Raw genomic sequence first — 16,094 nt, 5'->3', positions numbered from 1 at the left:
GAGGGCCTATAATTTTGACAGAACAGAACTATTTATATTAATTCTAACTCAGGGGTAGGCAACCTATGGCACACGTGCCGAAGGCGGCACACGAGCTGATTGTCAGTGGCACTCACACTGCCCGGGTCCTGGCCACCGGTCCGGGGGGCTCTGCATTTTAATTTAATTTTAAATGAAGCTTCTTAAACATTTTAAAAACCTTATTTACTTTGCATACAACAATAGTTTAGTTATATATTATAGACTTATAGAAAGAGACCTTCTAAAAACGTTAAAATGTATTACTGGCATGCAAAACCTTAAATTAGAGTGAATAAATGAAGACTCGGCACACCACTCCTGAAAGGTTGCCGACCCCTGTTCTAACTGTAGCACTATATAATGGACTTGACCATTTCCTTTCTACAGAAAAGAAGGATGATCTTATGGTTAAGGAACTTGACTGGGACTTCCCAGCTCTGTCACAGACTCCTTGTGTGTCCTTGAGAAAATCACTTTCTCTAATGCATGAGTTCTGCCCCCGCCCCCCACCTATATAATGAGAATACTTCCTTTACTTAGACTGTAAGCCAGTGGTGCCCAAACTTTTCCTCTCGCGCCCCCCCTTACCAGTAATGGAATGTTTCCATGCCCCCCTGGCCTGAGAGCAGAGTCATGGCTGGGCCACGTTTGGGGCCAGGAGCAGAGCCACAGCCAGGAGCCAAGAGTGGGGGCCGATGGCCGGTAGTAGGGGCCAGAGTGGAACTGGGGGCAGAGCAGGGCTAGGTGGCACTCCCTCCCTGGCCCTCTGCCCTGTGGGGCTGGCCCAGACCCCACTGCGCCCCACTGGACAGTCTTCCGTGCTCCCTAGGGGGGGTGCCCCACAGTTTGGGGACCACTGCTGTAAGCCCTCTGGGGCAAAGACCATTTTTGTTATCTGTTTGTATAGCACAAAGGGCTTGATCCTGCAGGCACTACCACAATATAAATAAAAACAGTACTTAGTATACTACGTAAACATTTTCAAAGTAGTAACATTTTTAAAGCTATTGCTAATTTTACAGAAATATTATAATGCAATTCATATGACTAAGCTGACTGAAATTACTGCCACATAGCTTTTGCTCACAAGTATATCTTCTGAAACAGCCAATTAACATGAGAAGCTGATATTCACAGCATATCCGGAGAACACTGCAAATTTAAATTTGGTTATGGCCAAAGACATTAACTGGAAGTGAGGGTTAGAGGCACAGTTCTATAAATTTGAGTCCATCATCATTCATAACCACAAAGCTGCAATCACTACAATTTCAGAACACTTGCAAATGGATAATTTCACTAATATCTTATCTAAAAGACAAGTTCTGTAAGAATGTAAAATAGTGAAGTGTCAATAATTTTTCGTGTGTCATCTTTATTAGTTTTTTCCCCCCGAAAGCTTATCTAGCAAAATCAAAACAATGATAAAAGATATCGTTTTAAGTGCTTATTTATAGTACAGGACTTTCCCGTGCTAATGCATCTACAGAAATTTGGGGGCAAAAAAAAATAATCAAAGTTTAGACATTTCTTAAGTAACTTATCAATGTATCTTGTTTAAATATTATGAAAGAAAATTGTTCTGAAATAGCATGCAGAAGCAGCAGTATCTTTCAGAGTAGCAGCCGTGTTAGTCTGTATCTGCAAAAAGAACAGGAGTACTTGTGGCACCTTAAAGACTAACAAATTTATTTTAGCATGAGCTTTCGTGAGCTGCAGCTCACTTCTTCGGTGAGCTGCAGCTCACGAAAGCTCATGCTAAAATAAATTTGTTAGTAGTATCTTTTATTCACTTTAACATGAGTAAGAGAAATGGTGGTGGATCAACCAGCTGAGCACCAGGGGGAGAAGCAGAACATTTTAAGTGCATGTTACTAAATGAAAGGAAATTACTGCCATGAGTTCTTTCATAACAGTACTGCATGCTCACTACATATATGTCACTCCATCACAGAGGGATAGAAGCCTGTGACTTTTCTTTGGGCAACAGACTAGTACTTCCTTCTTAGAATATCTGAAGCTAACAGCTTAGTAGATTTCCAAAAAGGATGAGTCATTTATATAAAAAGCAGCAACAATTTAGCCTTGCTAATATATGTCACAAGTCACTATCAATCTTCATGCTTCAAGGCACAAAAGCATCACTAGCTGGCCTCAGGAAGAAATTTCTCCCATGGTATAGAATTGAATAGTCTGATGCATTTGTGAGGTTCTTATTTCTCCCTCTGAAGCATCCAGCATTGGCTACTGTTTAAGTCAGGATACAAGACCAGATGGATCATTTTTCTTGTTCTTTATGTTCCTTGCGGTATACTTTCAAAGTCAAGTAGGAATCTAACTCCCATTTGTGCCTTTGAAAAATTTGTCTGGCTGTGATGTAGATGCAAATGTCACTCTCCAGTTTCTCTCAGTGATAACCCTCTCACATTATTGTATGTTGGTGCAGGAAAACAAGCACAGTGTGAATAGGATAGGTCTATATGTATGTGGTACATGACACAATGGCTCATTCAATCCAGACTGGATAAGTGGGTATTAAGAGATAAGTGATCAAAATAAACAATGGAAACACAATGTAAATTAATACGTACGCAAGTGAGGTCTAATGAAATAAAATGAAAACATGCTCACTGGCTAAGACAGTCTAAGTCAAAGATGCCAAGTTCAACACCTAATTAAAGAAGGGAAAGCTTCCTGCACTGCTGAGTTGGGGCAGAGCACATATTCACAGGGTTTTTAAGATCCAGGTTTAAGCGTAGTGTCCCTAAAACTTGGATTGAGGCTGCAAGCATTGGCAAGGATGGAGAGAGGAGGCTGTGTGATACATTGCTCACTAATACCTTGAAGACCCTATTCTGCTTTTTGGATGACATGTAAAATGGTTATTAAAAGACTCCCTAGCACAGGGGTGGCCAAACTGTGGCTCATGAGCCATGTGCCGTTCTTTAACAAATGCGGCTCGTGGAACCCCTGCAATGCTCCCCCATGCTCCATCCACTGCCTGGGAGGGGGAGCTCAGGACCTCTGCCTTGCAGTGGGCTGGTGGGGTACGGGTTTCTGCTCAGCGGGGAGTGGGGTCTCGGGGCTTCAGCCCTGCGAGGTGCTCCTTCTGGGGCTCAGGGCTTCAGCAGGAGCAGGGCTGAATCCCCAAGTCCTGTCAGGTGCCTCCCGCAGGGCTGAAGCTCCAAGCCCTAGCCCCTACCAGGTGTGCCCTGGCTCTCGAATTTCTGATGATTGTTGTATGTGGCTTGGAGGGCCAGTAAAGTCTGGCCACCCTGCCCTAGCACTTTTCACTGGAGCTGTGTTAACCTGGGCACCGTAGTGAAAATTCAGCCCAGGTAACTGCATCCTGCCTAACAAACTTCCCCTTCTAGTTTCATCTGGATATGGTATTCTTCTTCACTTCCTAGCCTCACCTGCTGGGTGGTGTTGCTGTGCACTGTCAGGCACATTTCATGTGCCATCCCAGAGAAGGCCACACTTCAGTGGCAATGTGATTTCTCTACTTAATATCGTTTGTAAAGTATGTTGAGTTCTTTCAGCATGAAAAACACTATACAAGATTATCTAGAAACATATAGACATATTCCATCAGACATCCCCTCCAATCTGGTTCCATCCTTCCACTCCACTGAAACTGCTCTCACCAAAGTCTCTAATGATAGCTTCCTGTACTCCATCCTCCTCCTTTCGGCTGCTCTTTAAGCTACTTCTCTCTCCCTTCTCCTCAATACCCCATTCTCCCTAGGTTTTCAAGGCAATGTTCTCTTAGATCCCTATTCTCTGTCTGACCACTCTTTTAGTGTCTCTTTTAGTGTCTCCCCTCATCCCTCATTCACTCCCTCACCACAGATGTCCAACACAGCTCTGTTGTTGGTCCTCACATGATCTTCATCTATACCCTATCCCTGGACAACTTTATCTAGAGACACAGACTAAACTATCATCTCTATGCTGAGGACTCCACACTTCTCCACCCCTGATCTCGGAGCCAAATCCCACACCTTGGTGCCTCTGGATTTCTGATTGGATGATTCACTGACCACTCAAGCTTATACAGCCAAGACAAAGTTAATCAATCTGTTCTCCTAAATGAATATCATCTTCCCCATTCTCCATCACTGCTAACACTACTCAACATCCTCCTCTTCATCTTCAACCCTGCCTCTTGTTCCTCCTTCACATCCAAATCTTGTGGCTTCCTTTCCTCTATTTCTTACTGAAAATCTGATTCTTCCGTTCTGTCCCAAAAGCTAAGGCACTTGTCTGGACTTTGGTTTTGAAGACTGCAAAGTACTCTTCTCTGGCCTCCTGGATACACATACCACTCCTCTAAAATCTATCCCAAACACTGCTGCTAAAATGATCCCTCTCACCATCCATCTGACCATGAGTTCAAAGGAATTTGTGGTGCCCAGCACCTCTGAAAATTCAGTCCACTTTGATTCAACTTCCGATTATGTATTTAGATGCTTAACTATAGGTACTCAGGTTTGAAAATATTGTCTTATTCCCAGACTAGAAATGGGCTCAAACTAATATCCTGATTTTGGACACTGCTGAATTTAGGAAGTATTTTGATCTGAAATTTGTGCCTTGAACCCAGCTCCTATTAAATACTCCTGTACTGCCCTTCCCCCTCTTCCCATTCAAAGGGGCTAGGATGTTTATGGAACATTTGGGTTTTGTTATCCTTCTCTTTCAGAGAGTTATTTGACCTTAATTATGCTTCTATACTGAAAAAAATGAAGGCAGATTTACAGAAAAGGATTCTCCTTCCACTTTCCTTGATGGGGAGAATAAATGTAATTAGAGAGAATACACTAGCTAGAAGTCTGTACTTATTTCCTGCCCTTCCAGTGAATCTCAATAAGAGGCTCTTTGATAAACTTAATTGGATGATTTCCTCATTCCGGTGGAACAAAAGATCTCATAGAATCAGAAGAGCTGGCTTGATTAGACCAGAAGATAATGGAGGGTTTGCATTCCCATGCAGCATGTGGTTATGCTCTGCACTATTACTTTCCTTGATTCTGCATGAGTGACAGCAAGGAGATGATAAAGCATCCTAAAGAATCAGAGAGATGTCAACTTCCTAAAATAAAATCGGATGTGACCAAGTTGGCTGACCCGGTAGCCTAGTGAGAGTGCTCTGAGCTTCCATGTGAATGACTTGGGTTACATTTCTGATCTCAGTTCCCAGAGCCAGCAGGGGTTGGAAGTACTTTAGAGGCTGAGGCCATGCTACACTCCAGGTGCTAGTGTGGCAAACCTACAGCACTGCAGCTATGCCACTGTACACACTTCCTACATTGATGGAAGAGGTTTTTCCATGGCTGTAGTTGATCTACCTCTTCAAGCAGCAGTAGTGAGGTCGATGGAAAAATTCTTTTATCGACCAAGCCATAGCTACACGGGGTTTAGGTCGGCTTAACTATGGAGCTCACGGGTGTGAATTTTTCGCACTCCTGGGTGACGTAGCTAGTCAATCTAAATTTTAAGTGTAAACCAGGCCTGGATATTCAGCACTCATGGAAAAAGAAGTGCCCACTGTTAATAGAGAGCCCTTGGGGGCACTCCTTAATGGAGTCTCATCCGTTCTTCTTCAGCTGACATGATGGGGACTGCAGCACAGAGTATCAATGGGGTGAGAGAAAAATGAGTAAATCCCCTAGGTTCAAAAAGAGATGGACAGGAGAGACAATAAGTGGCAGGCACATTAATTATTAATGACCCTCTATGCCCAGCACACAGAGGGTTGGAGAATGGAAAATCCCCCAGGGAAGGACAGGAAGGGACAAAACATTAGAAATTTCTTTTTAAATAAGATACATTCCCTAGCATGGGAGACCATCACCGGAAAGAGCTGGAGGAGAGAGGATCCTGGACTCCCTGAAGGACACTAAGACCCAAAGCGCTCTCAGGAGGGGTCAGAAAACTGAGGGAGGGTCTTGCATGCAGGGCTGGGTGGGAGTACCCACCTGGGTGGTGCTCTGGGAAAGGCTTGCTTAAGCTATTAGGGACAATCAAGTAAATATAATCAAGTCTTTATGATCCCTTGTACCTAAGGTACCACTATTTTTTATTTCTGTGGTTAATTCCGGTTTATCTATCAAGATAAGGTCTAATATAGAAGCCTCCTTTGCTGGATGCAATACTTTATGAGCTAAGGAATTGTCTTCTATAGCTTTTTGAAATTATAAGGCTATTTTAGTACTGGAAGCATGAGAGGATATGTTGCTCAGATTGAAGTCCCTCATGATAATGCATTTTTTTTCTCCCCTACACATTACAGATACGGCTTAACGAGCCGATCATTCTGTTCTCTAGTGTGATTTGGTGGTCTGTAGCAGATGGCAACTGGTATCCCATCTTGTACTTTATCTGTCAGAATATTAATCCATATGAATTCAAGATCATTTGCTTCCAATTTTCCAGTGGAAACAGGAAACGCTATATTGGACAGAATGTCACTCCCCATCCCCTTTTGCCAACTCAATCCTTCCTAAATAGACCATAACCATTATCTCACATTCCAATTGTGTGACTCTTTCCACCAGATTTCAGTAATGCCAACTAAGTCAAGTTTATGCTCATAAATGAGCAATTCCAATTCTAACAATAGTGTTTACGTCTTATGTAAAGTCAGCTTAACTTCAGTACCTGAAAAGATAATGGAGCAAATAATCTGCAAACACCTAGAAGATAATAAGGTAATAAATAACAGTCAGCATGGATTTGTCAACAACAAATCATGTCAAACCAATTTAATAGCTTTCTTTGACAGGGTAACAACCTTGTGTATAGGGGAAGCAGGAGATGTGATATATCTTGACTTTAGTAAGGCTTTTGATACTGTCTCACATGACATTCTCATAAACTAAGGAAAACACAACCTAGATGGAGCTACAATATGGTAAGTGCATAACTGGTTGAAAAACCATTCCCAGAGAGTATAGTAACTTCTCACAAAGGCATCCCAGTTAATGTTGTTATGTTGCTGATCTATTAGAGAACATGCTCGTTTAAAGTTGTGCAATGCCGCCTGCTTTGTCCACTGCTTGCAGGAAGAGCAGCCCATTGGGGCTACCTGGTGGGGGCTTGGAACCAGGGTGGACCGGCAGCCCCCCATCAACTCCCCTAAGTTCCCTCTGGACAGCCGCCCAGCAGGCTATCAATTACTGGGCACTCAGGTGTCCCTCCCTGCACTGCCATGTGTTGCTCCTGCCCTCTGCCTTGGAGCTGCTCCTGGGAGCCTCCTGCTTGCTGTGCAGGGGATGGGGGGAAAGAGGGATGCTGATGTCAGGGCGTCCCCCTCACCCCGCTCCTACCCCTTGTCCTGTATCCCATCTCCACAAAGCAGGGAAGGGACATGACAGGAGACTGGGTCAGGACAGAGGGAGCTTGCGGGCTGTCTAGGAAAGAGTACTGCAGAAAGGAATCTGGGGTCATATTGGATCAACAAGCTAAATATGAGTGAACAGTGTAACACTGTTGCAAAAAAAAAGCAAACATCATTCTGGGATGTACCGGTATTAGCAGGAGTGTTGTAAGGAAGGCACAAGAAGTAATTCTTCCGCTCTACTCCATGCTGATTAGGCCTCAACTGGACTATTATGTCCAGTTCTGGGTGCCACATTTCAGGAAACATGTGGACAATTGGAGAAAATCCAAAGAAGAGCAACAAAAATGATTAAAGGTCTAGCAAACATGACCTATGAGGGAAGATTGAAAAAACTGGAGCAGAGAAGACTGACAACAGTTTTTGAGTACAGAAAAGGTTGTTATTAGGAGAAGGGAGGTAAATTGTTCTTGTTAATCTCGGAGGATAGGACAAGGACAAGAAGCAATGGGCTTAAATTGCAGCAAAGGCGGTATAAATTGGACATTAGGAAAAATTTCCTAACAGTCAGGGTAGTTAAGCACTGGAATAAATTGTCTAGGGAGGTTCTGGATTCTCCATCATTGTCTAACTTGCTCTTAAAAATCTCCAAATACCCGTTAGGCATGGTCTAGATGCAGGGGACTGGATTAGATGACCTCTCAAGGTCCCTTCCAGTCCTACAATTCTATGATTTTATATATCAGAGTATACTGCTGAGGCTTCAGTCCATGTTGTCTCTCATTCTCACCAGCTATTTCATATCCATGTTGAATACATCAGGACTGAGCTTTGTGGGACTCCATACATAAGATCTCTGGAGGTGGGGGGAACTAATTGTCTTAACGATGCTCCTGAGTTCCATCAGAAAGGAGGACTTACATCATTTCAGGGAACTCCTGAATAGGCGTATTTGGAGGTCAACAGTACCAAGTTCTCCATAAGGGTCTAACAGCATGAATACTGATGTGCTTCCCCCTATGTAGAGACGAGGGAGAACATTCATCCAATCAACAAGTGCTGCTTCGGTAGCATGTCACACCAGAAGCTTACATGAGAAGGGTTTCCAAACAGTCAAACTGTAGTCCTGCCCTGAGCAGTGAAGGAGAAAGCTGAGCTGAGATTAACTCCTTGTTCACACAGCACCAGACAGTGAGGAGAGGAAGGATTGTTATAGCTTATTATTATTATTAAGTTTAAGCAACTAAGGCACTGAAGGGACTCAGGATATCTGCCTTCTATTCCTAGATCTGCCAAGACTTCTTGTGTGATCTTGGGCAAAGCATTTTCAGTCCTTCAGTTCACTATTTGTACAATAAGGATAATACTTCCCTGCCTGAAAGGGATGTTAGGATGATACATTCATTAATGGTTGTGAGCTGCTCAGATATTATAGTGATGAGCGCCACAGGGAACACTTACAAATACATTTTCTAAAAGTGCCTTTGAATCCTTTCACAAGGAAGAACAGTCAAATTTAATGAAAAACTTTAAAAGCAGATGATAATGAGATCTTGTGGATTACTCAGCTTTAACTCACTCTATAACCTAGACAGTAAAGGGATTTAAGTATGAAAAGAAAGACATTTCTGATTTACTGCAGGTCTCCAAAATGACTGGGACATTGGAAATGCAGATGCTATATATAAAGGAGTCATCTCTTTTTGCATGTGCAAGTCAGATGTGTCAGACTGTGAATTCAACCTTGGACAAAGGAGAACCACTTTACCTGAAGTAAATATTAATTTGAATTGTTTGTTTGCTTATCTTCAGAAAAGGCTGATTTAGATTTTTATTTAGAATTATATAACATACTACTGATTGATACTAGGACTAATTCAGTTGTGGGAGAGACCCGCTCATGAACTGCATGGTAATGGGTAGGATGAGATGCATGTAATGGATTTTAACATATGGTTTATGTCCCGTCGGAGATTGGGCATAGTCATTTGATCTCATTCCATTTTGGAGCACAGGTTGAACACAGCTTGAAGTCGAATATTACGAAGCACTGAAAGTGCTAGATTTCAATCAAAAAATCATCCAGTTTATAAAAGCAATTTCATACCTCTTTGAGGCCCAATCCTACAGCTGTTCCATGCATAGAATTTGAAGTCAATGGCAGTTCTGCAGGCTGAGTGACAGCAGAGCAGAGCTGGGCCCAAGTGTTTAAAAAATATCTTTACTGGAGCTGCAGAAAGAAGACATGGCTGCTGGGAAACATTGTTCCAGCTCTTCCCAAGAAGGTCTCTGGTCAGAATGACATCACAAAACTGGTAGAAAAAATTCAGGCACCTCCAAAATGTCAAAGGAGGACTTCAAAGAGGCATCACACAGCCTTGGGAATGAGTAAGACCACAAGAGAAAATCTGGTACTTTTTTTCAGGATTGACCCTCATAGTTTTCCCATCATCAAGAGAAAATAGGAGACTCTAGATGGAGAAAGCAGTTTTTAGCCAGAAATTACTGCCTTTTATCATCATAAAAATTCAGCACAAAGATATCACACTATTCAATTTATTCTAATCCACCAAATATATATCTCTTTCAGTGACTTTGTACATTTTTTCCCCATCCAGTGTCTACCTGAGTTCCCTTCCATCCATCTCTGACATCAGCATCACAGTCTTAGAAGTTCCAACACCGAAAAGAACAAGGCCAGTGACATTAGGATACTCAACTACTGATTGAATGGACCAGCTTCTAACACGATTATTTTTTACCCTGAGGTGCAAAATAATAGAGAAAAAATTGCTGACAAAAGCCAATTTATTTAAGTGTCACTTCTGGACACATATTAACTTCATTAGGACAATATTTGTCATTTCCCCTGCCTTGAGCCACAAAATACAGACACTGTGATAGACTGTAAGAGGTCTCATTTAACCATAGAGTTAATATTCTTTGCTTAAGTGTTATTGTGAGTCAGAATAAGCCATTTTTCAGCTATAGGCTGAATTGGCACTTTTTCGGGGAGGTCTACTCTTCATTCTCCAGATTAGATAGCATGCCCCCCCCACACACACACTCTGGACCTACTGCAGGTCCAGCCATGTTGGAATGAGATCATAACAAGTGACAGCATCTTCCAAACTCCATTGGCGCTATGAGGCCAGGACTTTGAGAGCCAGGAGACCCCATCACAACTGGTGCCACTGTAAAAGACGTGGAGCTGCTCTATAACTATCTTTCTATGTATTTGTCTGACTGTTTGGCAAGGGATGTTTGCCAAATTAGTATGTTTGGTTTAGTTTAACAGCAGGCTTCTAAAAAAACAAGCAGGAAGGCAAGGGAGTGGATTTCGATAAGATACCTCCAGGGAGATTAAGGGAGAATGCCTGAGCTATTAAATAGGAAGCTCCTACTTCCTTGGCGCCAGTTACATTTTACAGCTTATTTTGCCAATACTGGGAATAAACAGATCAAAAAGACCATAACGAGTTAAAAGGACTCATTGGCCAGAGGTCAGGAAGCTGTTCACAGGGAACAAACTGACACCCATGGACATCTGTTTGTTTACTGCACAAAACCACACAGCAACGTCTCTCAGTGAATCACAGTAGCTAACCATATTCCTAGGGATAACTGTTGTAATTCAGTGAGGAGTGTTACTGCATTAAGTTAAATTTAATTTGCAGTGTTTATAGCAACAGTGCTGTAGTAGGGACTGTTTTTCTTTCTTCAAAGGAAGTATCACATTAGTACAACAGTGGTGCAGGGCAATCCAGCAGTGGCTACCTTTATCCCTGGCCTAATTCCATGGACGTTGGGGATTTACATCAAGGAAGAATCTGGGCCCAAGACTCCCAGCCTCTGCAAACCTAAGTAAAATAAAACGTGTTTATACTACCATAAGCACTATGAAATTACAAGGAGGATGAAACCTTTGAAACATCCTACCTTTCGAGAAGCACTTTTGTCTGAGCTCTCCACATCTCCATCCAGGAATGGCATGGCAAACGAGCTAAGATCCTAAAGGGGAGAAAAGGAAAATTAATGCCTTACATTAATACCTTTCTCCTGCTTTGCTTTAGGTATTCGTATTGTTCTAGTCCACAGTTTTATTCCTGAAACATACACCGGCATACCACGTACAACTTTACAAGTAAGCTTTAACAACTGCTGTAAAATAAGGGCCCTCTTCAGCACTCCCTGACTCTGAAGTCAATGGGAGATTTGCTTGAATAAGGTGGAAGTACGGAATGCTTTTCAGGGCCCTAGGCCTCATCCCCTGAAGACTCAGAACCTAGGACCTTATGCTAGGACTTTCAAAGGAGATTAACAGAGTTAGGTATCGAGATTCCACTGAAATTCATAGATGATATTTGGGATATACACACTTGTTCACCAACACAAATATCTTGCCTCTAGCAGTGACATTGTTATTATTTTTATGCACTATTTAAAGCAATTAACAAGAGAAAACAGAGATAATCTGAAAATATGTAACGTGTCTAGGAGAGAGAAGACACACAGCATGGCGTTGGGAAAATAACCTATGTATTTTCACAAATTAGAGAGGAGCACACGATTGATCAAGTGAAGTGGAACCATGAGACAAGTATGCACGGTCATCCTTAATTAATGAAAACAAACTGCAATTATATTCCACCCCCTGCTGCCTGTTCTATTTAGATCACTTTCCAGTCTCATCATTTAGACTAACACAGGTTTTTTTAAATTAATAATTAAATGTTTTCTGTAAGGCTCAAGTTTACCATCCATCTGATCAGAGAGGTGGGTAATGCGCAACTCACACTATATACCTCTCAGTTATTCAACTTTGTGAACAGAAGTTCTGTAATGAGATAACTAACTGCAGTTTGAGCTTTGGATCCAGAGCTGAACAAATATTTTTCCTGATGTAGAAAACAAACACACACACACACACTCTTGGGTGTCGGTTCAAATGCAGGCCATTTTAGTAGTGGCTAAAAGTTATCAGCTAATGGCTGTTTGGTGGTTCTTCATCTGGTTCCTTATGGAGAAGTATCTAAATCACAAGAGCCACCACCAAAATTGGCACCCTTTTTGGGAGCATCAGAGAACCTCTATTCAATCCCTCTTTAACAGCAACAATACATTTGTACCTCATCCAATAGCATAATCTTTTTTTTTGTACAGTGCATAAAAACAACTTGTGATTGAACAGTTTTTCATTAAAAATTAACTTTGTTCTCTCTTTTTTGTTTTTGGAGGTGGTGGTTTTTTGGGGGAGGGAAGTTGGGTTTTTTTTCTCTCTCTCTCTCCAATGAAAGTGTGTGGCAAAATGAGCAGATGGCAGAGCAAAAATTGGTCTCATCCCAGATTGCATAATCATCCTAAATGCAAAACATGATTTTTTAAGCACAAACAAACTTCAGACACTCTTAAGGATTGTGCCTTTATAATATACCAGTTATACAACTAACAACAAGTCTGGACATTTTGGCCTCAACCTCTCCATCTCAAAATTCTCCCCACCCCCGTTCCTCTGGCTGGTTTAACAGCAAAACTGCCCGTTTTTCCTAGAGGATGATTATTGTAGCCTAGTGGATAAAGTGCCTGCATTGCATTTAGAGGATTCTGCATTCAAACCCCAATTGGGGTTGCATTTCTTTGCACATTCAATATTTGTGTAATGAAATGCAACCCCAACAGCGAATGTGCAAAGAAATGAAACCCCTTCAATATTATCTATTTGTTCAATGAGATACTGGTGTTTCAGTTCCAACTATTTACCTGTACCATCCAAATCCAGGCTGTAGTGGAATGTCATGTATGCATGCAGCAACTCTACACTAAATATTATTTCAAATTTTCATGGAACTTTGCTAGCATGTGGCCCTTAATATGAACTAAAGAATACACTTTGTAGCTCGTTGTACATTTATTCCATGTGCCGGGCTCTCACTCATGTCAGTGGGACACATTGTCCCCGCTGCTTCCACCGGGAAAGGGGACTCAAAACTGGTAAATTTGGGTGGGCATGCATAGCATAGGAAGAGGCCACACATCATGCAATTGTCCATCCTGTACTTACCCAAGTCTGTGAAAGCTCCTTTCGGGGTGGAATGATTAAGGCTACGTTTTAGTCATGGATATTTTTAGTACAGTAACTCCGCGCTTAACGTTGTAGTTATGATCCTGAAAAATGCTACTTTAAGTGAAACGATGTTAAGTGAATCCAATTTCCCCATAAGAATTAATGTAACTATGGGGATGTTAGGTTCCAGGGAAATTTTTTTTGCCAGACAAAAGACTATATTTTTTATATATCTACACACACACACACACACACACACACACACACACACACACACACACACAGAGTATAAGTTTTAAACAATTTAATACTGTACACAGCAATGATGATTGTGAAGCTTGGTTGAGGTGGTGGAGTCAGAGGGTGGGATATCTCCCAGGGGATGCCTTACTGCTAAATGATGAACTAGCACTCGGCTGTGCCCTCAAGGGTTAACACATTGTTGTTACTGTAGCTTCACCCCCTACAAGGTAGTACAAATGGAGGGAGAGGAGACAGAATGGCAGAGAGCGACAGAGACACACAATGTGTGTGAGAGATTGAGAGAGAGACATGCATTGCCCCTTTAAGTACACTGACCCCACTCTAAGTACACTGCCTTTTTAAGTAGATCACCAAGTTGGGACAGCAGCTGCTGCCAGCAAGCTCCCTCCATCCTGAGCCCTGTCGTGCCCTCCTACCCCACATTCTGTGGAGATGGCCCAATGGCGTAAAGGAGCGGGGGGGGGAGTGGGGAGGTTACCCTGACATTAGCCCCCCCTCTCCTCCCCGCCTCCCCCCTCTGGGAGCAGCTCCAAGGCATAGGGCAGGAGCAGCACACGCCAGTGGGGGAAGAGACAGGTGAACTGCCGGCAACTAGTAGCCTGCTGAGCAGCTGCCACACAGGGAACTTAGGGGAGCTGATGGGGGGTTGCTGGTCCACCCTGGTTCCCAGCCCCCACCAGGTAGCTCCAACAGGCTGCTCTTTCTGCAAGCGGTGGACAAAGCAGGCGGCTGACAAACAACATTATAAGGGAGCATTGCGCAACTTTAAACGAGCATGTTCCCTAATTGATAGTAAGAACAAAACAACGTTAACCGGGAGGACTTTAAATGAGGAGTTACTGTAAAAGTCATGGACCGGTCACGGGCAGTAAACAAAAATTCACAGCCCGTGACCTGTCCAGGACTTTTACTAAAAATACCTGTGACTAAAACTTGGGCCGGGGGGTGGGCCAGGGGTTCCGCAGGTGCTGGGGGAAAGTGGCCAGGATGCTGCGGGAGGTGACCCAGGACCCCCACTGGTGCTGGGAGAGGGGGTTGGCAGGGGCTCCCTACTCGGCTCTCACACACACACACACACACACACACACACACACACTGCTGCTGCTGCTGCAGCAGAAGTCCCGGAACCTGTGACTTCTGTGACAGACTCAGAGCCTTAGCAATGAGCCATGGGCATAGGAGACTGTGGGGTTTCTGGAGGCAGAGCTGGGGGTTGAACCTAAAAACCAGGCCAAAGGCCTCTTAAATTTGCCACCTAAAAACTGTGACACCTGTATTAATGGCCACTTTTGGAAATCTGAGGCCTAAATGACTTGCCCAGACACCCAGGAAGCCTGTGGCAGAGCTGAGAATGGAATGCAGATCTCCTGAATCCAAGTCCTTTGCCTTAAGCTTAGAATACAAATCTTAAAATCGCAAAAGGGATGGTACAGCCCTATCTGCAAGAGCAGAATTTCAGTTACCAAATCTAAACAATTACAGCCTCAAACTTTAAAAACAAAAACAAAATTCTCTTGCATTGTTATGCAATAGCATCCAGTGTCAACTTCTGCATTTACCAAAAAAATCCATCACCCTTGTGGTAGCCAAGAGAAAGTTTTTTGGTTTTTGTTTGTTTTAAGTGAAGTGGGAAAAGTCGTAATATTCTCCAAAGGGGAATTTCACACCATCTTAAACAGCAACCATCTTTTTATTGCCATTCCTGCAGCCACCAAATTGTGTCCACACACTGCCCCCTGCATACAGACTCTCCGCCAACCATGCTGAATGTGCAGTTAATGGTGAACATGACAATCGAAACCACTGGGCTTGCCAAGAACAAAACATGTGTCTACACTGGTAAGTTTCTGTGCCACAAGTTATATCACTTTTATTAAAATGCTGGAATTAACCTGCTGTCCACACTGTGCTCTTTATGACACTGGAGCACATCCACATTAGCAGCATCACATGGTGCAGGTTTCCCAATCCCATTGTTCCAGGGGCATCGTGCTATATTGCCAGCTGCTTTTCAACTGAAGTGTGTGTGTCAGGAAGTGTGTACGTATGTATGGAGTGGGGGAGGACAATGTGTGTTTTGGGGGACAGAGAGTGTGTCAGCATTCTGTCTTGTAAGTTCAGACAGCATCAGGAAACAACCAGTCTTGAGGCAGGGGGAGGGGGAAACCCCGACATCAGCCCTCGCCTCCTTCCCTGGACCCTCTGCACAGCACTCTCTCTCTCTCTCTCTCTCTCTTTCTCTCTCTCTCACACACACACACACACACCTGCCTCTGTGTTCAACAGAACAAGCATTCCACATTAATGGTTTGCTTTGTATCCCGGAGCAGATCAGCACAGCACACAACGGCTGTCAGAAACGGTGCTTTGAAAGGGGAGTGGCGCACGTCTCCAGGGTCGCTG

The 16,094-nt window shown here is 43.1% G+C and overlaps 1 protein-coding gene across 4 annotated transcripts in view; it reads right to left on the bottom strand.

The window, feature by feature from the left end:
- Positions 1 to 16,094, bottom strand: part of PRKAG2 (protein kinase AMP-activated non-catalytic subunit gamma 2) — a 378,851-nt gene that overhangs the window by 257,918 nt on the left and 104,839 nt on the right. For all 4 annotated transcript variants that reach the window (XM_045003265.1, XM_045003264.1, XR_006576561.1 and 1 more), the window contains exon 2: positions 11,303 to 11,374. In XM_045003265.1, the coding sequence (XP_044859200.1) occupies positions 11,303 to 11,374 (72 nt within the window). The remainder of the gene's footprint in view (positions 1 to 11,302; positions 11,375 to 16,094) is intronic.

The sequence above is a fragment of the Mauremys mutica genome, chromosome 2, assembly GCF_020497125.1.
Source record: "Mauremys mutica isolate MM-2020 ecotype Southern chromosome 2, ASM2049712v1, whole genome shotgun sequence".
Lineage (NCBI taxonomy): Eukaryota > Metazoa > Chordata > Testudines > Geoemydidae > Mauremys > Mauremys mutica.
The sequence above is the reverse complement of the archived record's forward strand: the minus strand, read 5'-3'. Positions and strand labels throughout refer to the sequence as shown.